The 21,432-nt window shown below is 40.4% G+C and overlaps 1 protein-coding gene across 2 annotated transcripts in view; it reads left to right on the top strand.

Annotated features, from left to right (window-relative positions):
• DEPTOR (DEP domain containing MTOR interacting protein) overlaps positions 1–21,432 on the top strand; it is a 118,283-nt gene that overhangs the window by 33,711 nt on the left and 63,140 nt on the right. For both annotated transcript variants that reach the window (XR_014793240.1, XM_084864982.1), the window contains exons 2-3: positions 3,482–3,660; positions 4,702–4,825. Coding sequence is in view for 1 of the 2 variants with exons in the window: in XM_084864982.1 (XP_084721108.1) it covers positions 3,482–3,660; positions 4,702–4,825 (303 nt within the window). In the remaining variant the exon portion in view is untranslated. The remainder of the gene's footprint in view (positions 1–3,481; positions 3,661–4,701; positions 4,826–21,432) is intronic.

Raw genomic sequence — 21,432 nt, 5'->3', positions numbered from 1 at the left:
GTAGCTTATCCCACATTTCAACTTCTCAGTAAATCGGTCTTCATTATTCTTGAATTCCTGGCAGACATCACGTCTAAGAATTAATGTTTCACATTCTGCCACTTTGAGTCTGTTAAGTCATTGTCGCTGAATTCATTAGAAGGATTCGTGTGAGGACTTTAGTGCCTCTGTGAACATGGTTTTTTTGTTTTTTTAATTAGGGCTCATTTATTTTTTACTAATAATTACATCTTTACATGGGTATCATTTGTGGTTTTTACAGGCCCTGCCTTGGGAATTGGCATGAGGATTAATACCAATAAAGCCATTAAAACAGTGCCTGGCACATGCTCAGCGCTCAAATGCTAACTGGATCCGGTTAGTGAGCGTTGTGACAGTGTGATCTGGCAGATGCCCTTTTACCATGGGGCTCTCATGCTCAGAAGTTTGATCGCCTGGCAGCACAGGCAGAGTCAGAACTACAGTGGGGTCTTCATAGCCCTAGTCCTATGCTCCTGAATGTCCTCATAACTGACATTTTGGGGTTTAGTATTTCTTTATTTTTAAAATTAATTTAAAAATTTTATTTTCAAATTTTAAATTACTGTTGATGTTCAGTATTATATTAACTTCAGGTGCACAGCATAGTGGTTAGACATTAGGGGTTCAGTATTTCAACCCAGGAATGTTGGGGGGATGCGGACATCAGGCCAATGGCAGTGAAGTCAGCATTGTGAAAATGCCTAGTACAATCCTGGGCATAGGTGGTAGCAACTGCATTAAAATGGTTCTTGTCTTTCTATGCCGTTAACAGATATCTCCCCTCCCCGCTGCTGATGCCCCAGCGGAGCCCCTCATCCCCAGGCTACTCAGGAGCCTCCTGTCTTCCACAATTGGCTGTCTTAGTCAGCTCAGGCTGCCTAACAAAGTGTCATAGATTGAGTGGCTTAGTGGCTTAAACAGCTCAAATTTATTCTCTCACAGTTCTGGAAGCTAGAAAGCTGAAATCAAGGTATTAGCAGAGCCCTGGCCCAGCAGCTCAATTGGTTAGAGCCATTGTCCCAATACACCCAGGTTCTTTGTTCAATCCTCAGTCAGGCCACATACAAGATGCAAACAAGGAATGCAAAATAAGAGATGCAACAAGTCGATGTCTCTCTCTCTCTCTCTCTCTCTCTCTCTCTCTCTCTCTCTCTCTCTCTCTCTGTGTGTGTGTGTGTGTCAAATTAATAATTTTTTTAGAAGACATTGGCAGGGTTGGTTTTCCTAAGGCTTCTTTTCGACTTATAGATGGCCTCCTTCTCTATGTCTTCATGTGCATGTCTTCCATCTGTGCATGTCTGTGTCCTCATCTCCTCCCCTATAAGGACACCAATCATATTGGATTAGGGCCCGGCCTATTGACCTCATTGTAATTTAATTGCCTTTTAAAAGACTCTATCTCCAAATACAGCCACATTCTGGGGTACCAGGTCTTATGGGGCCTCAACATTTGAATTTTAGGGGACCACTGCTTGGCCTATAACAGTGTCTAGCAAGGAAGAACAACTGAGTCTCAGAGTTCCAGCCCAGTATGCTCCTAACTCCTAATCATGACCCTTGGGATATCAAAACCCATTAAATATCACTTAATACACTCTGTTAAAAAAACAACAACCAGCCGAAACCGGTTTGGCTCAGTGGTAGAGCATCGGTCTGCGGACTGAAAGGTCCCGGGTTCGATTCCGGTCAAGGGCATGTACCTTGGTTGCGGGCACATCCCCAGTAGGGGGTGTACAAGAGGCAGCTGGTCAATGTTTCTCTCTCATTGACGTTTCTAGCTCTCTATCTCTCTCCCTTCCTCTCTGTAAAATATCAATAAAATATAAAAAATAAAATAAAATAAAATAAAAAAAAATAAACCCAAAAGGCTTATAAAAAAAAAAAAAAAAAAAAAAAAAAAAAAAAAAAAAACAACAACCAGTGAGAGTATGGTCCAGTTCCTTCCGTAGGGAGGGGGAGGAAGGAGGGTGAGACCTGCAGTGTGTCAGGTGCTATGCTGGGTCGCTGGTGCTTCCCAGACATTATATCCCCAAATCTCAACTAGCTAGTGCCCTCCATTACTGACTTTATTTTTACAGAGAGAGGAAGAGACAGTACACTACGGTACTTGCCCAGGTCACCCAGTTACTGTGCGATTTTCTCATGCGGCATTCCTCTTTCTCAGCAATGTTGAGGATCTATGAAAAGAGTACAGGAGCCATGTGGGCGAAGTAGGAGGAAAGCGATCTCATGGCTCACCCAACTCAGGCCCTTCCCTTGAGAATTAAAAAAAATGCAAGGCTGATCAAAGAAGGGAAGATAAATGGGAGAAACTCTCCCCCCCCCCCCCGCCGCCCCCCCCCCCCCGCCCCAGACTGGTTTAAAATGTTTGGAAAAAAGTTACTGAGTTCTGAAGGAAATAGGAATGCTCCGTGTCAACCCCTTACCGCCACACTCATCCATCAGCCTATACAAATTGTATTTATTCAGCAGCTCTAATCCATCTGCTGGATTTTTGATTACTCCTCCCCAGCTAGAGGCAGCATGATGTGCCCTTTGAAAAGCTAGACTCTGAAATGAGGCCATCAGGGTCCAAATCTTAGTTAGACAAGTGGCCTTAGGCAAGTCTCTGAGACTTCAGTTCTCTCTGCTGGAAGGAAGGAAGGAGGAAAGAAGGAAGGAAGGAAGGAAGGAAGGAAGGAAGGAAGGAAGGAAGGAAGGAAGGAAGGAAGGAGGGAGGGAGGGAGGGAGGGAGGGAGGGAGGGAGGGAGGGAGGGAGGGAGGGAGGGAGGGAGGGGGAAAGAGAGAGAGGGAGGAAAAAGGATAGCAATAACTTCTGATTAGATTGTTATTGTGAACATTAAGTCAATCTATATAAAGTGCTCAAATCAACACATGGAACCTAATAAACCTCATAAAAGGATTAACTGTTGCCTGAATAGGAAACAAGGCCCATAGAAGCAAGAATCTGTGTATTTTCTGATGAATGTCTCTAATGCCCTGAAGTGCCTAACAGGCAGGTAATAGACATATTGTCATGAATTCATATTTGTTCTATGACTGAGAAAGCAAATATGGTGGACACTGAGCAATCTGCAATGAAAAGGAAGTACACAGTTTCCGCAAGTCCCTAGAGTTTTTGTTGGTTGGCTGGTTGAAGCTGTAAGCCCCTGGTGAAGAGATAAACAGAAGGGAGTGAAGCAGTGGGAGAGCTTTTGTCAGCCTCTTGAGTGGCAGAAGAGCTCTAGGTTGTGTGGTTGTATTTCCCTTCCATTCACCTGTATCACTTGTAGATCTGGGGATGGAGTCACTCCCTAGGGCCTCAGGGCTGGACAGTGTGAAGTCACTCACTGACACTGAAATAGTTGAATGGCACTCTGGTACCTTCAGAGCTTCCATCCTGTCACTGCTCTCTGGGATGGGCTTAATAATTTGTGTTGTCATCAACATTTCTAAAATGATTGCCAAATTTTCTTTCCAGGCTCAGGTTGCATGAGGAAAAGGTTATTAAAGATAGACGGCATCATCTCAAAACCTACCCAAACTGTTTCGTCGCAAAAGAACTGATTGACTGGCTGATTGAGCACAAAGAGGCTTCTGACCGAGAGACAGCAATTAAACTCATGCAGAAATTAGCAGACCGGGGCATCATTCATCATGGTGAGTGAGGCGACACTTAAGGAGAAAGGAAGGACTACATCTTTATTTCAGATATGAACCTACCCATTTACGAAATACATTTGACTTTAATTGCCTCCTCTGTACCTTTCCCCAGCTTCATTTCCTTCCTCCCTCTAAGAGGCATTTGGACTTTTTTTTTTTTAAATACTTTTTCCTTCAGTATGTGCATCTTTTTGCAACATATCATATTGTTTTTAAATCATTATAGAGATGCATATTTATTCTTTTGCAGCTTGATCAATGTGCTTTTGGGAAGGCTCATCTATACTGATAGTGTATCTCCTGCTTTCTTATTTCCACTGCTATGTATCCCATGTATAATTGTGCCATTATGCATTTAACCATGGACATTGAGGTTCTTTCTAACTTTCTTTTGCTGTTACTCTCAATGGTGCAATGAATATTCATGAACATGTCTCCTTAAAATCGCTAACCCTGGCCAAGATCTTGCACATGCCGGTATTCTCTTGGGCAAGAATTCCCTTTCTCTTCATTTTTGCTTAATTGCTACTCATTGATGCAAACTCTTCAGAGAAGCATCCAGTCCCCAAAGCTAGGTTACTGGGGTACTGGGTACTCTTCCTTTGGGCCCCCTCACCTCCTTCACAATCTTATCACATCCTATTTTAATTACATGTTGACATCTCTCTTTCGCTTGATTTCATATTCTTTATGGTTGATGCCTCCCCCAATATTATGCTTAAGCAGAACTTGTGGGCTGAATGATGAATTGAATTTTGTGGCCCTTTTTTGTTGTTGTTTTTATTTGTTTGTTTGTTTGTTTGTTTTGTGTGACCTTTTTAATAGATAATGATGATGATGATATAATAGCAAATAATACTGAGCACTTATTCTGTCCCAGGTATCTCACTAAATACTCTACAGGTATTAACTCATAGAGTAGCATGCTTGAGAAATTAGGTATTAAAACAAGTCTTAATTAGCATTATAATTCATTTGAGTAAATAAATAAGAATTATTTTTTTTCTTATTTGCCCCTCTCTGTATATTGTGTTTCAGTGTGTGATGAGCACAAGGAATTCAAGGATGTCAAACTCTTCTACCGCTTCAGAAAGGATGACGGCACCTTCCCATTGGACAACGAAGTGAAGGCCTTCATGAGAGGACAGAGGCTATATGAGAAGTATGTTACACGTGAAATCCCCCACTGAAACCTTAACTTTTGGAGAGAAGCAAGGCTATTTTAGTCTTTTATCATTTTGACTTCAGCCTGGCTCTTCCATGTGGGATGGTTACATAACTGTTCCTTTAATAATGAGAAAATTCTCTCACTTGCTTGCTTTTCTCTTTGCCAGAAATTACGTCACTTTCCTAAGATTCTTAGCAAAGAATTTATTTAAATAGTGTTTTCTTCATTTAAGTTGGTTTAACACAATCTCAGAAGTAACAACAGAAGGTTGGAGCTTGATGTGTACAATCAGAAGATGCAGCTTCCCATTCTCTCCTTAAAATACTGTTGTGTAACTTGGAGGTTTTGTCTTGTAAATGGCTAGAGATGCAGTGTCAAGTGCAGTGGAAGTTTCAGGTCGAGAAATGAGTAGTGAGAGAATTTCAGATAGAGGAAGAATCTCTCAGTATTTTGAGAGATGAATATACTGTAGCCCAGGAGTATTTGATTGGTGGATCTTTTTTTTTTGTTGTTGTTATATATTTTATTGATTTTCCACAAAGAGAAAGGGAGAGGGATAGAGAGTTAAAAACGTCAATGAGAGAGAAACATTGACCAGCTGCCTCCTGCTCACCCCCTACTGGGGATGTGCCTGAAACCAATGTACATGCCCTTAACCGGAATCGAACCTGGGATCTTTCAGTCCACAGACCGATGCTCTATCCACTGAGCCAAACCGGTTTCGGCAGATTGGTGGATCTTGAATCTCCCCAGTCATCTCTGAGTTGATCTGCTATTTCTGTGGTTCCTAGTCCATCCTACCCTCCTTGTTTTTGTCCCCCCGCTACCCCCATCCTCCCGGGCAACCATTAAAAAAAGAAGTGCAGGTACTCCCACACCCCCACTTTAACTCTGTTTACCTTTCAAGGTTTCAAGGGAGTTGAACATATGTATTTATCACAAAAAAGAGCTTACTCTGTGATGGGTGGGTTGGTGCATGGGGGAGAGGGCCCGGGTGGTCAGATTAAGTAGCATAATGGTTAGAAGCCAGAAAGGACTAAGTTCTAGCCCTGTCACTTTACCTTTGTAAACCTCAGGGTCCTCTTTTATGACATGGAAGTCATGATAGCACCCACCTCTTAGATATGTAATTCTGTGTGGGAATTAATAGAATAGGTTGTGTCAAATACTTAAGTATTTAGCTAAGTAACTCTGGTATGTCATTAGATCCCACTGATGAAAACCATTTCGGATGTTAACATGGAAGTGGTGGCTACCTATGAACCTCCTATGTCCTGCTTCTTTTCCAGTTCTGTTCACCTCTATTTCTCAAGCTAGGATTGTCCAACCACTTAATGCCCAAGATGCACTAGTTTGCCTGTCATCTGCTTCCAATATTGAAGAATAGAAAAACATTAATCTCTCTGACTCACATGAATTTAAATGGAAGGGACCCCATAACACCTCCAGTGTCTACCTGAGTGTGTCTATATGTTTTGTTGATGTTTTCTTTTACTTTCTTAGTTCCTTTAGGACAATCCTAGCACATGTTGGGTATTTAGATTATCATCTTGGTCCCTTCAAGCTATAAGATTCCATGTTGTCAAAAGCATACATGTCATTTCCAAGGAAGGAAGCCAGGGGTTCTGTGACACTCTTCTCTTGGGATCTGGGTAACCATACTGAGGGAATTGGGATTAGCAATTATTGAAAATGTCTGATACAGAACTATTCTTGCCAATAGGATGGGTATGATGGTATAAAATAAGAAAATTAAAAGAGAGTTGTCATAGCTTCTAGAAAAAAGACTTACTCTAGCTCCTTATATCCTATGCCATTCACACCGACTGAACTGTGTGTGTGTCTCTGGACTAGCCTTCAGGCTATTTATTAATTCATTAATTATTCAAAAAAAGTTTATTGAGCTCTTATCACATGCAAGTACAGTTATGGTTTCACATGTGTCTCGCCAGTTGTAGATGGTAAACATTTGCGGAAAAGTATGAATAAACTCTTTGATGCCTGGATGGATTGATCAGTATTGCTGTATTTCCTCTGTGTGCAGTTGGCTCTCCAGTCATTAGTATTCACCATCTCAGTTTCCAAGTAAATTTATTTCTTCAAACTGCTTGTGAAATTAACACTAGGAAAAGTAATTTAGTAAGTACTTAACCTTGCATGAACTGGCTGACACCTCGCAAAGCTTGGCTCCTGCTTTTGGCTGCTGGATCATGCATGGAACAAATTTTAGACTCTTTGGAATTGATGGCATAATTTACTTATTTGATCAGTTTTGTTTAGTGTAATTCTATGGCATGCATTTTTCTTGTTTTCCTGGACATCTTTTCCATGAATCTCAGCATGTACTATTATTATTTTGTAACTTTGAGGTACTTAAAAATAACATTAAGAAATGCATTGCTGCTTTTGTTCATAGTTCATCTTTTCAAGTATTTTTCAATATTATTTTAGGATCCTCTAACATTTGTGAAAGAAGGTCTTGCAAAATACGGGGCTGGGGGGTGGGGGAGGCGCAAAAGTAGATTTACAGTTGTTCATATGAAAAATAATACAATAAATAATTATACAAGAATAACCTCTGTGTTTCATGTACTCACAATTGTAAGCTTACTTTTGCCCCACCCTGTATGTTCCTATTGTTGTTTTCCTTTTAAGAAAATGAAAACTGATAATATTTGTTGATTGCTAACTCTGTATTGGACACCCTGACAAATCCATTTTATTTAATCTCCATAACAACCTCTATGCTATCATTGTCTCCATTTTTTGGATGAGAAAAATGTGGCAGGGAAAGGTTAAGTGTCATATCCAAGGTCACCTCCCTAGTAAAAATCAGCTGGGATTTGAACCCAAGAGCTCAGAGTCCAAACTTACTGCTCCTAGGCTATTAATAATATTTTTCCTTTAGTGGAGGTTATATGAATAAAATCAATGTTCACTTCAAAATGTAGTTTTATCTTAAAATGTATGGCAGAGTTTGTAAATATGCAGGTATGGAACTTCCTATAAAACTTAATTAAAAATATTCCAGGATTCCAAAGCAGACACTGGCAAAAGAGAGCAAAATGATTTCCCTTCATGGTAAACCTTTATGGTCAATGTGATCAAACAATGCCTTTTTTTGATAACTTAAGCTCTTCAAAGCATTTCCATTAGATTATTTTCTCTGAACTTCCTTAATAGAGTAATAATAGAGTAGTAAATGATGTTGATGATAATGATGATGATGATGTACATAATGACATAACGTAGATGGGGCATTACATTATGGCTCTAGAAGGAGGAGCCCATGGGGCCTGAAGCAGTTAAGTCATTTCTGGTGGTGACTGCAGCTGGAGAGGGACAGAGAGTCACCAGACCCCGGGGTGACAGGTGTGTAGGCCACTGCTCGGAGGGGCTGGCTGTCTTGTCAGGATTTCCTTTTTGCTCTGCTTGTGCTATGAATAGACTTAGTGAAACTTGGTGGTTCCTGGCTGTGGTTTTGCTGAGCCTTGCTGATTCAGGGGCACCCTGGCTTTCTCACCCGCCGCGGTATCCTCAGTCAGCTATTTCATAAGACAAATCTGCGGGTTATCAAAACTAAAATTCAGTGACTCTGTTACCTCTTTTAAAAAATATATGCACATATATTTGTTGATTTCAGAGAGGAAGGAAGAGGGAGAGAGAAACAGAAACATCAATGATGAGAGAGAATCACTGATCTCCTGCTTCCTGCATACCCCACACTGGGGATCGGGCCTACAACCAGGGCATGTGCCCTGACCAGGAATCCAACCGGAACCTCCTGGTTCATAGGTCGATTCTCAACCATTTAGCCAAGCTGGCCGGGCTCTGCTACTTCTTAATGTGTTTGTTACTCCAGTTACCTTCACTCGGAGGTACTTGAACACTTGCTAAGGGGCAGGCGCTGGCCCTTTCAAGTTGTCTCACTGTGAGAAAAGCTATCGGTGAGTTGGTGACATGAATCCTCCTGTGCAGTAAGTGAAAGCAAGTGAGGGCTTTGGAGTCTCCAGTCACAGCCTCACAGTTTGCTTGCTCTGTGACCTTGAGTAAGCTGCTAAACCTCTCTGATTTTCAGCCTTAAGTGAAGATAAGGCCAGGACGCACATGCACAGGCTGTTGGGAAGAATAAACAAAATACGATTGTACAATGCTTAGCACAGTGCTTGACTCACAGAAATGTTAGCTGCTGCTATTAGAGTAATAAATAAATAATAATATAAATGAATGATACCTCTTATTCTTACATTATTTTAAAATTTAGCCTAGCATAGTACTTAGGAGCCCAGGAGTCAGTCTACCTAGGTGTGGGTCCTGGCTCTGATCCTCTGGGCTTGTGGTTTCACCTCTCTGTGCCTCCACTTGCCCATCTAGTAAATGGAGTTATGGATTGTATTGACCTCAGAGACTTCTTGTGGGCATTACATGAATTACTATGTACAAGCCCACAGAAGCGGGCTGAGCTCAGCACGATTGCTCAGCTCCTGCTGCCAGCTTGAAGGGAGTGTGAGAGAGAGGGTTTGTGCTCCTGGATCAGTGCCCAGACTTTGTCATTTTGAAGAATCTGTCCGAGCATATCCAGAGCACAATGCACTTTTCATCAACAAGGTTTCATTAAGCCTTCATTTCACTGTGGACTGAAGAAGCAAAGACATAGCATCTCTCCAGGAGGGGCTTACAATTTCCCACTTAATTTCACATGGACACAAACACCCCGGACACCCAACACATGAACAGGGCTCACACGCTCCCCAAAGAGTATAATTTTTCGTTTTCAAGTAAAACCTTTATAAGCAGGCTCGGTATCTATAACTTAAAGGAATGACATCACATTATGTGCACTCCCTTTCACATGCTGGAAGATATTTGGAATGCATGCAACCAAACTACAAAATGTGCGTATCTTTCAGCAGTTAGCAAAATAGGTCTCTTTAAGAAAGAGTCAAACTCTGGATTATGAAGTGTTCTATATACTGATAAACAGAATTAGCTCTAAAAGAGAATAGTATGAGTCAGAGGTACAGTTTGGAATTTCCTTACTCAATCTAGTAGTTGAACCACTCATTTTAAACTAACCTTAATTTCATCTCAGACTTGGAGGAGACTTCTCAGTTCTAATTCAACCTCAGTCTTACATGGAATTAAATCCTTTCTGGGTCTGGCTCATAGAGACATTGGTTTGGTTTTGTATCTAAAGGGCTTTTGGTTTTCCCAGCAGCAGGAGTTTCTCTCTCCATCCCCTGGTGTCTCTTTATTCTGCCCAGGATGGAGACCTGCTAGAATAATTGGTTTAAATGCCTGTATGCCATGTAATCTCAGTTGAGTCCCTACTGCTTCCTTTATATTCTCTCCTCCACAGACGGAAAAGAAATATAAGGGAGAAAGTGTATCCAAAGGGGAAAGCCCTTTTGTGTGTTTTATCTTATCAGAGGTTTCTCTACCCTGTGCCCCTGGGACCTTTTTCCTGTCTCCACCCAATGCCTGGCACAGTAAGTATTTGCTGAATGAACAAAGGACCCCGCAGGCTGGGGGGGCTGGAAGCTGCCCAGCTTGTATCATGAAGGAGCTTGCTTTTAATGACAAACAGGGATGGCCAGAGGTTGACCTTGTCTTGCTTCTTCAGAGTTTACAAGGCATCTTATACATTAGCATGCTTGATCCTCATTCAACTCTGTGAGTCAGTTATACAATTAATTAATCCCATGGTCGAGATGAGGGGGCGTGAGCTGGAGAAAGATTTAATGAATGATGTCACCCTACATCATGAAGCTGGAATTAAAAAAAAAGTCTCCAGTCTTTTGACTCCATATTGTTCCAACTCTGATATAGACTTTTCAGACTGAGATCCACTCTCTGCAAATTGATTCAAATTATGAAAATATGTTTGAGTTATTTTGCAAACTTTAATAAAAATACTCTCTAATACGTTATGGACAACATTTTCACAGTTTACTGGTGCTGCCCAATTAATTAGTAACCTCATTGAATCTCGCAATAAACGATTTCTGCCCTCTTGGTGTATTTGAAGAGTGTCCAAAGATTGCAAAGAAAGTGGGTTAAAAGTTGTTACCTTTTGCAACCTCTTATCTGGATGTCAGGGGCTGATTCTGATACAGTACATGTAATGCCAAGAACTGTTAAGTGTCTTAAGATTTTACCCTACTTGCAAGCGAGCAAGTTTGCTGGCCGTAATTTCATGGATGCTGAGAGAAGACATAAGACCACTGCGTTAGGGACAAAGGGTGGTTTATTACCCTCAGCAGTAGTAATAACTAGAGTATCATCACTTTTTGGAACCAGTTCACCGAGCCTTGTTCCCACAGAACAGCACAACCCGGGCCAGATGACACCTGCCTGGGTTGGGTTACAAAAGAGGAATTGCAAGCTTGAGGAACCTGAATCTTTTGTAATAGTCTTCAAGCAGACCTGCTCTCTGGCCCAGAAGGAGACATTGTCTATATTATGCTGGACCATAGCAGAGCTGCCTCTTTGTTCCCGAGAGAAGACACTGCCTTTATCATCCAAACCTGTTCATTACACAGACATTCTTGAAAAGATGTCTGGGATATAAGTTGTCAATGCTTCTGCTTACAAGATAGGAAGAGGTGTGAGCCCTATCTCTCAACAACTAAAACAAAATGCACAAGTTAAAGGGCCATTATCTCTTCTCATGCAATCTCTTCTGTGTACTTACCAATAGCTTAAGAAGAAAATTTTAAGTGGTTTCATTCTCTGTGCAGAGGAATGTTAAAAAACAAAGTTCAATGGAGTTAACTGGAAAAATTGGCTTTATTAAGCGAATCATGAGTTGGGCAGCATCCCATCTAACAAGAAGTGTTGTGGAAAATGGAAGGTTTTTGTTGTGAGAAGGGTAGAGCAAGGGAGCTACTAGTGAAAGAAAAGAAAGGATTATTTGAAGGCAGGACTTCTTTTCTTTGTGGAAAGAGGGAGGTTTTTATCATAGGTTGCCTCTCCTTGCTAAAGGGGATGGAGAGGGCCCACGTGACAGATAACTGATGCTTGCTCACAAAATTCCATACTGGTTGATTAAGATTATGCTTCTGGGAGAGATTGAAATGGCAATTAGATCAGCTATTTAATCTAGTTTGGGGCCTGTGGTTTTTTTTTCTTCAACAACCGGTTGAAGAGATAGTGGAATAAACCTGAAGATTCTGATGATAATGACAAAAGCAGCAAACAGAGGGAATCATTGATGTTTATTGTGTACCAAGTACTTTACATGTGTTGTCTTATTAAAGCCTCATTCAGAATACTGTTATTCTCCCTTTGGCAAACAAGAAAATTAAGATTGCAGAGGCGAACTAACTTGCTTACCTTCACACAGCTAGAAAGCATGAGTAACATTTTTAAAAAATATATTTGTATTGATTTCAGAGGGGAAGGGAGAAGGAGAGAGAGAGAGAGAGAGAGAGAGAGAGAGAGAGAGAGAGAGAGAGAGAGAGAGAGAGAGAGAGAGAGAACATCAATGGTGAAAGAGAATCACTGATCGGCTGCCTCTTGCACACCACACATTGGGATCTAGCCCGAAACCCAGGCATGTGCCCTGACCAGGAATTGAACTCTGATTCCTGGTTCATAGGTCAATGCTCAACCACTAAGCCAGACTGGCCAGGTATGGGCAATATTTTGAAGCCCAATTTCTAGCTCCAGAGACCATGATCTTAACTGGTTTTCAGTCTGCAGCTTCCATTTTGCAGACATTCTACAACTTCAATATAGGAAATAGCAATAATGAAACCGCTAAATAGTGGTAAACAGTATGCAACTTAATAGATTTGTAAATAGGCCTGAAAAATTGTGTCTCCTATCTCTTACCTAGTCCAGGTTTTGGAAATTGCATTCTCCCTGCTATCTCTTAACCATGCCACCCTCCCCAACATGTGGCAATGATATTAGAGCTTTGGTCATATGCCAAGCAGGTAGTAGGTCAGCTGTGTTTGTCAGAAGTCATCAGCCCTAGGGAGGGGGAGGGAATGGTTGGGGGAGAGTAAGAGATGGGCGGAGGAGGGGGAAAGGGTGGAAAATATAAGATATCTATAATACTATCAACAATAAAAAAGATATATACAGAAGTCATTAGCCCTCAATTGTCACCTACAGATTTCTAGTTTTGATAGATTATTTAGAAATTACTTGATTTAAAGGTAAACATGTTGCTTCAACAGTAGACAGGGTTCATTGATCGAGATCAACTGTACTGGTGACTTCTGCCAAGTTTTCCTAATCCTGTGTGATTGCAAGGCTATGAACCAAGTTTCCATAGCATCGATTTTTGTCCATCTATCTCTGTAGTTACTTTTCAACTTGGCAGACTGGAAAAACCATTTATGATTTCTGGAGTTGGAGAGGCATGGGTCAGAGTTCTTTCCCAGCCACTGACTGAGACATTCAACCTTTCTGAGTCCGCGTTTTGTCTTTGGAGCTTCAATGTCCAGGAGATAGCATGTGCCCAAAATGTGTTTGTTGAAAAGATGAATAGATAAATGGATGAATGGTCATCCTTATTTAGGAAAGAAGTCAATGGACAGACACTTTTTCCCCCTAGCCTGTGGAATGTTCAAATTTGAGTGAAACTAGGAGTATATGTTCACTCTGATTGTATTCACTCATAGTAGCTTCGGATGATAAATATTCAAAAGACAAGAATTATAATCATAGCCATTATTTACTGAGCACTTCTCTGCTCTAGCCACCACCCCAAGTATTTTTCATACATTGTTTCTTTAAATTCTTTCTACACCTACATCCCTGAGAAGGAGAAATTTTCACCATCAATTTGTAGGTGAGGAAGGAGAACTTGAGATGGGCCAAGTAACATGCTTTACATCTCCAGTTGCTGAAGAGTAATTCTGGCCAAAAGTTGCTCATAGTGCAGCCCCTTTACTTTCCCACAATTGGCATTAAAAATTAAAAATTTAAATTCAGTGAGCAAACCTGTAGAAATAGAATACTATCTCTAGCCGTCTTTGAATCCAATGACTAGTTTAAATCAGTGGTCATTTCCTTCCACCTGGTAGAGATCAGGAACCCAGAGTCTTTCTGGAGGGAAAAGCTGTTGTTGGTTTCTAAGTTTTGAGATTCTAGCCTGAGGGAATCAAGGTGGATGGAACAGGGTGAGGCTTCCCCAAACATTCTGCAAAAAATGGGGGGAGAGGGAGAGATAACACACAGAGTAGAAGCGAGGGACATCCTTCTGAGAGAAGTGGCAGGTATTGAAGCAATGTAAAAGTGGGTCTTTTTGAATGATACAAACGGGCGATGCGGCTGCAAGTTTTTAAGGGAGGAGTGTATTCATTCATGTTCTCAGGCTCTGTGTGGAGGCTCCCTGGAGTAGGTGGCTTTGTCTTTAACACAGAGATTCCAAGAGGTGAAGTGTCTCTTGCTTTTCTTGCTTTCTTTGCTAAATAAAAACACTTCTGCTTAATTATATATATTTTTTTCACACAAAGCTGGGGGGTATAAGCAAAGGCATTGTTCCACCAAATGAAAAAAAAGAAAAAAAGGAAAGAAAAAAAAAGGCACCAAAGTGACAAAAAGCACTGAATAATGGCAGAGCCCCTAACAAAAGAGTCAACCAGAAAGAGAGGAAAAAAAAAAATCAATCCAGATAACATTTTTAACTTTATTACAGTTACATTTGTAGTAAAATGTTAGCTATGAAGTTAAATCTATTGAAGTGTAATACATATAAAATACCCATATCACAAGTGTTCTGTTCAACACATTTTCATAAACTGTGTTTATGGGATCACTGCCCAAATAGTATTTTTCATAGTACATATGTGTCCTTATCACCCCATTGCCCCCTACACCCCCAACTCGTGCCTCACCCCCCTAGAGTCTGTGTCCATTTGTTAGGCTGATATGCATGCACACAAGTCCTTTGATTGATCTCTCCCCTTCCCCCACCCTCCCCTGCCTTCCCTCTGAGATTTGATGGTTTGATCAATGCTTCTCTGTCTCTGGATCTATTTTGTTCATCAGTTTATGTTGTTCACTATATTCCACAAATGAGTGAGATCATGTGATATTTATCTTTCTCTGACTAACTTATTTCACTTAGCATAATGCACTTTTGCATTAGTGTTAGCATTCTCTAGAATATAAATTATCCTTTTAAGAAACTGAACTTGTTTGACTTTTTTATGTTTCACCCATCACTTGAATGGCACCTCCGTTCCCAGAGTCTTGGAATTGGTTCTTCTGGCTGGTTTGGACTATTGCCCAAACTAACAAGGATTGACAAAAGTTGACAAAGGTCAAGTCTCAGAAGTGTGTGTGTCTGCGCACATCTTTTGTTCACTGCTATTTTGTGCCAGGTAATACCCTACATGCTTTATACAGATTAGTTCTACTGTTTGCAATCCCTTTGAGGTAAGCATTATTATCCTCATTACATATAAGAACAAACTCAGGATTATAGAACCCAACAACAGCTTGGACATCATAGTTCAGGGATTCAACCCCAGGACTGTTTCCCATTGCCACTCTCTCTCTCTGGAACTCTGTGCTAATAGGCAAGAGAGGAAGATATGATACTTACCAAGCTCACTCCCAAATTTCTCTTGCGTGGCATTCGGGTATTGTTTTGTGCTCCTTAGAGTTCCTTCCTGGACCAGGGCAGACAGATTCAGAAAGACTTTCCATCACTTTTCCCTTTAGCAGACCATTCCCTCCCCTCTGGTCTGTGCTAAGAGGTCACTGAGAGGTGGTTAGCATCTACGCCAGTGATTTTCAACCAGTGTGCCACGAGAATTTTTAAAACATGCAGTACCTGACCTCTTTTCTCTTAGATTGTCAAGGAAGAGAATGACAACAGCCAACACAACAATAGCCGCCTGGTATGAATTAATCAAAATTATACAGATTTTTTTTTGTCAGATTAGATTAAAAATATATGCTTTTTTTGAGGGGATGCTTCAGATTTTAGTAATTAGTTTATGTGTACCATGAGATGAAAAAGGTTGAAAATTGCTGATCTATGTGAAGGTCACTGCCTCCAGTTTGTTGAGTGTTTGTTCATGCCATTTCCCCTAGACTGAGGTTAGCAGGTGTCCTTCGGTACTGATAACTTTCTACTGGCTTCCAGCAGGTGGGCAAAATCAAAGTGTGTAAGAGTAGTTTCAAGCTTTCAAGAACTTTGTGTACCTTGTTTCTTCCTGGTCTTCCAGAGTAGGAACCTTGACTTATTCATGTATATCCAGTAATCAGCCCGGGGTGGGGGTCTTCGTTAAGTGCTGATACAGTTGTTGAGTTGAAAGCACTGTTGCCATAATAAAAAGCCAAATGGAGACTGACCTTCATCATACCAAAGAACCATTATGTGTCACCTTTGTTATCTTCATTGACACGCCTGAGCTCAGAGTTTATCTAATACTCTATCTAAATCATAGGATCTGAAGCCTTTCTGACTGAAGGGCTGCCTATCTATTTTGTGGTCACTCACATCCCCACACCTGTCCCATCCTGACCCTACTCAACACTGAGCTGCTTGTCCTGATCTCTCCTTACACAATGCATTTCTACTGGCTGTGCCTTGGGCCTGTATCCTCTCACTGTCTCAAAGCCAACTTCTATTTCTGCTTAACCCCCAACTGCTCTCCCCTGCAGGCCTGGGTCTCCCAACTGCCCTCCTCTACCGGCCTGGTCACACCTAACTGCCCTTCCTACAGGCTTGATTGCCCCTAACTTCCCTCCCTTCCTCTTTTACACCATTTCCACAAACATGCAGGACAAAGCTGCTCTCCAGTCCCCAGCCCTTAAAGCTGTCCCTATCATCATTATGTTCAGTGCTTTTTTTGTTTTGTTTTTTAATCACTTTTTTACCTTTTTAAAATATATTCATATATTTTTTTTAAAATATATTTTATTGATTTTTTACAGAGAGGAAGAGGGAGGGATAGAGAGTTAGAAACATCGATGAGAATCATCGATCAGCTGCCTCTTGCACGCCCCTTACTGGGGATGTGCCCGCAACCAAGGTACATGCCCTTGACCAGAATCGAACCTGGGACCTTTCAGTCCGCAGACCGATGCTCTACCACTGAGCCAAACCGGTTTCGGCAAAATATATTCATATTTTTCCTAGGTGGTGTTGTCTTCAATTTTTCTTTAGTACTTCATCTTGCTCCTCCTAAAGTTTTCCTTTAACCTTTCTTTGTTCCTGGCAACAAATTCTTCTAATAATTATGGAAGCTTCCAAAACAAATAATAACCATTTCCTTGAAAAGAGCTTTTATAATATGTTTTAGAACCCAGCTTTTCTTGACAGATGTTTGAAAAGGCTCACAGGGATTTGAATCCATCATAAAAGTGCTTGGTGTCTCCGCTTCTTGTGTAATTTGATGGTTATGAAACCAGAGCTGAATGCAGCCTTTTAGGACAGCCATGGACTTGGGCTCTGTACTCAGCTTCTATCTGAAGCTGATGCAAGTTCTGAAAATGTTTAATAAGACAACACTGAAAACCATGGGGAATGTGAAAATTACAACTTCAATTCCAGAATCTCAGTCACTTCAGGGCATAAAACCAGCTCTAAGAAGTTCTGGCTTCTAGCAAATTTAAAATAGCAAGCAAAGAGGAAGGGTTTTACCTTCAAAGACATCTGGCACTCTCCAGGACTATTGCTTGTAGTAGTCTCAGTTTCCAGTTAGTTGCTGAATAAATATTTATTAAACACTAAATATATACCCCCTCTCTGGGCTGGGTTTTCTGAGAAATAAAAAGCATTTAAGATGAGGTGTCTATCCTTCAGAAATTTCTAGTTTAGCTGGAGGGGTCAATATAGTGCATTAAAAATGAGAGGATATATAAACCATGGTACTGTCTTTAAATTCAAAAAGGAGAGAAAGAGATCTGTATGATTGCTTTTTTTTTTTTTTTTTTTTTTTTTTTTTTTTTTTTTTTTTGGTTGTTTTGGTTAATCCTCACCCAGGGATATTTTTTCCATTGAGTTTTAGAGAGTGGAAGGGGGAGGGAGTTGTGGAAGAGAGAGAGAGAGAGAGAGAGAGAGGTCAATGTGCATCTTGTACGTGTTGGGGCCAGGAATCAAACAGCAACCCAGGTATGTGCTCTGACTGGGAATCAAAACTGTAATAATTTGATGCTGGGGCTGACACCCTATCCATTGAACCATACAGGCCACGTCTGTATTGATTGCTCTTTAGTTGGAGTACTTGCTTTTTCTTTTTAAAAAAATATTGATCAGGGAGGAAGGGAGAGGGAGAGAGATATATAAACAATGATGAGAGAGAACCATTGATCGGTTGTCTCCTGCACACCCCTCCTGGGGATCAAGCCCACAACCCGGGGAATATACCCTGATTGGGAATCAAATCGTGACCTCCTGGTTCATAAATCGAGGCAAGTTGGAGTACTTTCAAACTGGGGTTAGTAATTGACCTAGCCTTTTAATACAGAACCCCATTCTCTCATTTAGTGCCTTTATGCAAATGAAAACCAGGCTCCCTTTGACCTTGCCTTCAAGCTGGTGCAGTCTCTCATGTCTTTGAGGAACTGGGGCTAGATTTTGGCTCTTGTGTTTCCCTGGTGCACTGTACAATGAGCGCGCCCCCTCCCCCCCTTTTGTTTTTTAAAGAATAGTTTGGATTTTCCCAAGAAAAAGAAGGAGGGAGGATGTGAGGGAAAAGCCTTAGTAAGGAATGAAGATGAAAATGAGTTTGTTTCATTCAGTGTATAACAAGTGAGGGAAGGTAAAGGATATTTGTAGGCAAAGAGCGTAAAATGCTGTTTTCCTCCCTTTCCCTTATCTTTTCCAGTATGTAATATTTTTACTCATAAATATTACCCAAACAGTTTTCTGTTTACTAGTTTAAAACCTAATTATTATGAAAATTATGTCAATCTATGTTACGTCTGTTCTATAGATTATAGAATAGATTATAGAACAGACATAATATAGATTACTGAAATACTAGTGCTCATGTAAGCATTTCTCCCTAATACTTTCTTGCTAATCATATAAGTCAGTGTTACACATTCAAAGTGTATGTTGGAAGCACACATGTACATACATAATCTGAACTTTGGGAGCTACTTTATTATATGAGGAACTTAACCTTACCATTACTTTTTTATTGATAACATTTTCTCAGTTACAAACTTCATACACTCTCTCTGGGGAATAATTTTAGTAATAGAGAATTCTGTTAGGAGAGAAGAGAAAAATTATTCATACTTTACTCCCAGGGGCAAGTAGCACTTTTACTATTTGGATGAATGCATTTTTTAATTTTTAATAGTTATTATGTATAATATATCATTACATTAACACATGACTTTTATACAAGTATTTTCTCTAAAATCTAAAACATGTTTTTGGCATAATAGCCCCTGGGTCACTTTGATTCCCTCTCTATCTCATGTCCTTGTATACCATTCACAAATGTTCCCACGTTATATACGGCCTTTTCAGCTCTCCTGAAATTTTTTTTTCAATGTACAAGGAGATCGCTATCAGCTTCTTTCTATTCCTGTACTGGCCCCTAAACGCAGCAGTTCCTTCTATTGTAATGCTGCCTTCCCCCGGGTAAAGAGAGTCTGGGAAATCTGAGTCACGTATATCCAGGAAAGGTTGCGGTCAGTTCACATGCACCCACTCAACATCTGGTTAGTATTGCAGGAGGTGAGTAGTGTTCATGTCTGACACCTTGAAAAGCCTGTGGCTTTGTCATGATGATAGGCCAGCACAGGACAATTTTGACTAAAGATAAATTTGTGTCATCAAATCTAAGAACAACACACACATTTCTGATGACTAATTAAAATGGAACTGTTAATCTTGTCTATGGAAATACACACACAATCTTAATTCATTTTGCCACAAAAAAGGTGTTTAGCATTATTGAATAATGGCTCCATCTAGAAAGCTTTTTATCATTATCATCACCATCATCCTCATCACCATCTTCATCATGGCTGAAGTGTATTCAGTGTTTATGGTGTACCGGGACCATGATTGAAGCCTTTCCTGCACTATCACACTTAAGCTACACAACTGTTCAAGGATGCACTACTATTATCTCCATCTTACACTTGGAAAAGAGAGTCATCTAGCTAATAAGTGTGCAGAGTTAGGATTTGAAGCTATGTTGGCCTTTAGATTGCATGCCTTTAAAACTATCCCACACTTAAGTAAAGTAAAAAAATATTAAATAAATGAGGAAGAGACAACATAAAACTGTGAATGAGCTATGCATCCTGGAATTGCTTTTCAGTTGACAAATTAAAATAAAGCCTTATAGTAGCTAGTCTCCAGAGATGGCCCCAAACATTTCCACCTTTTCCTATATGTGCATATTGGTCTTTCCATGAAGAGATGGTGCATGTGGTCCTCCCCTTGAGTCTGCTATGTCTCTGATGGCTTTAAGAAATATAATTCAGGGCAGTTGACATCTGTGTCCTTTGATCTTAGGCATTAAGAAGGCCTGGCATGGTTGATTGATATTTGACGAAAGTACCAAGGTAATTCAATGGGGAATGAATGGTCATTTCAACAAATGGTACTGGGGCAAGAGGATAGTTGCAAATAAAGGAATGAGGTTGGACTCTTACCTCACGCCTTATAGAAACATTAACTCAAAATGGATCGTAGAACTAAATGCAAGAGCTAAAACTAAGAATTAATCAAATAAAAACTTAGTAGTAAAACTTCATGGGCTTGAGTTAAAGAGTGGGTTCCAAAAGGTGACACCAAAAACACATGTGACAAAGGAGAGAAATGGATAAATTAGACGATATCAAAATTAGAAACTCTTGGACTAAGGCAATACCACCAGGAAAGTGAAAAACAAGCCACAAAATGGGTGAAAGTGTTCGCAAATCATATGTCTGATAAAAGACTTGCATCTTGAATATACAAAGACCACTTAAAATTTAATAATAAAGACACAAGTAATCTAATTTGAAAGTGGGGAAAGGGTCTGAGTAGATATTTTCCCACAAATGGACAAATAAGCACATGAAAACATGCTCAACATAATCAACTATTAGGAAAATGCAAATCAAAACCACACTGAGATTCCACACTTACTAGGTATGGCTGTAATAAAAAAAAATGATAACAAATGTTGGTGAGGATGTGGAGAAATTAGAACTCATACTTTACTGGAGGAATGTAAAATGGAACAACTACTTCGGAAAATAGTTTGATAGTTTCTCCAAAGGCTAAATAGAGCTACAATATGACCCAGCAATTCTACTTCTAGGTTTCTATTCTAGAGAAATGAAATGTGCGTCCACCCAAAAATTTGTATATGAATGTGGTATATCCAACTCTCTTTATATACCAAATACCATTGAACTGTACATATGAAATGGTATTGCCTGGTAAGTGGATTATCACCACAATGAAACTACAAAAACGTCCTGGCAGTATCTGTGTCCTCCCTCTTCAGCTCTGCCTCAGTGTTCAGCCTGCCTCACGGGAAAGAAAAGCTCTTTGACTTAGGAGCAGCACAGGGCCAGCCACCCCTGTCCTAGCCACCTTCTGCCTGCAATTGCATGAGATACTCCAGCAAGACTGATAGAGGAACTGCCCAGTTGAGCCCCAAGCAACCCAC

Source organism: Pipistrellus hanaki (genome assembly GCF_964339955.1).
Source record: "Pipistrellus hanaki genome assembly, chromosome: 17".
Lineage (NCBI taxonomy): Eukaryota > Metazoa > Chordata > Mammalia > Chiroptera > Vespertilionidae > Pipistrellus > Pipistrellus hanaki.
Note: the sequence above shows the minus strand (reverse complement) of the source record. Positions and strands in the feature narration are given on the sequence as shown.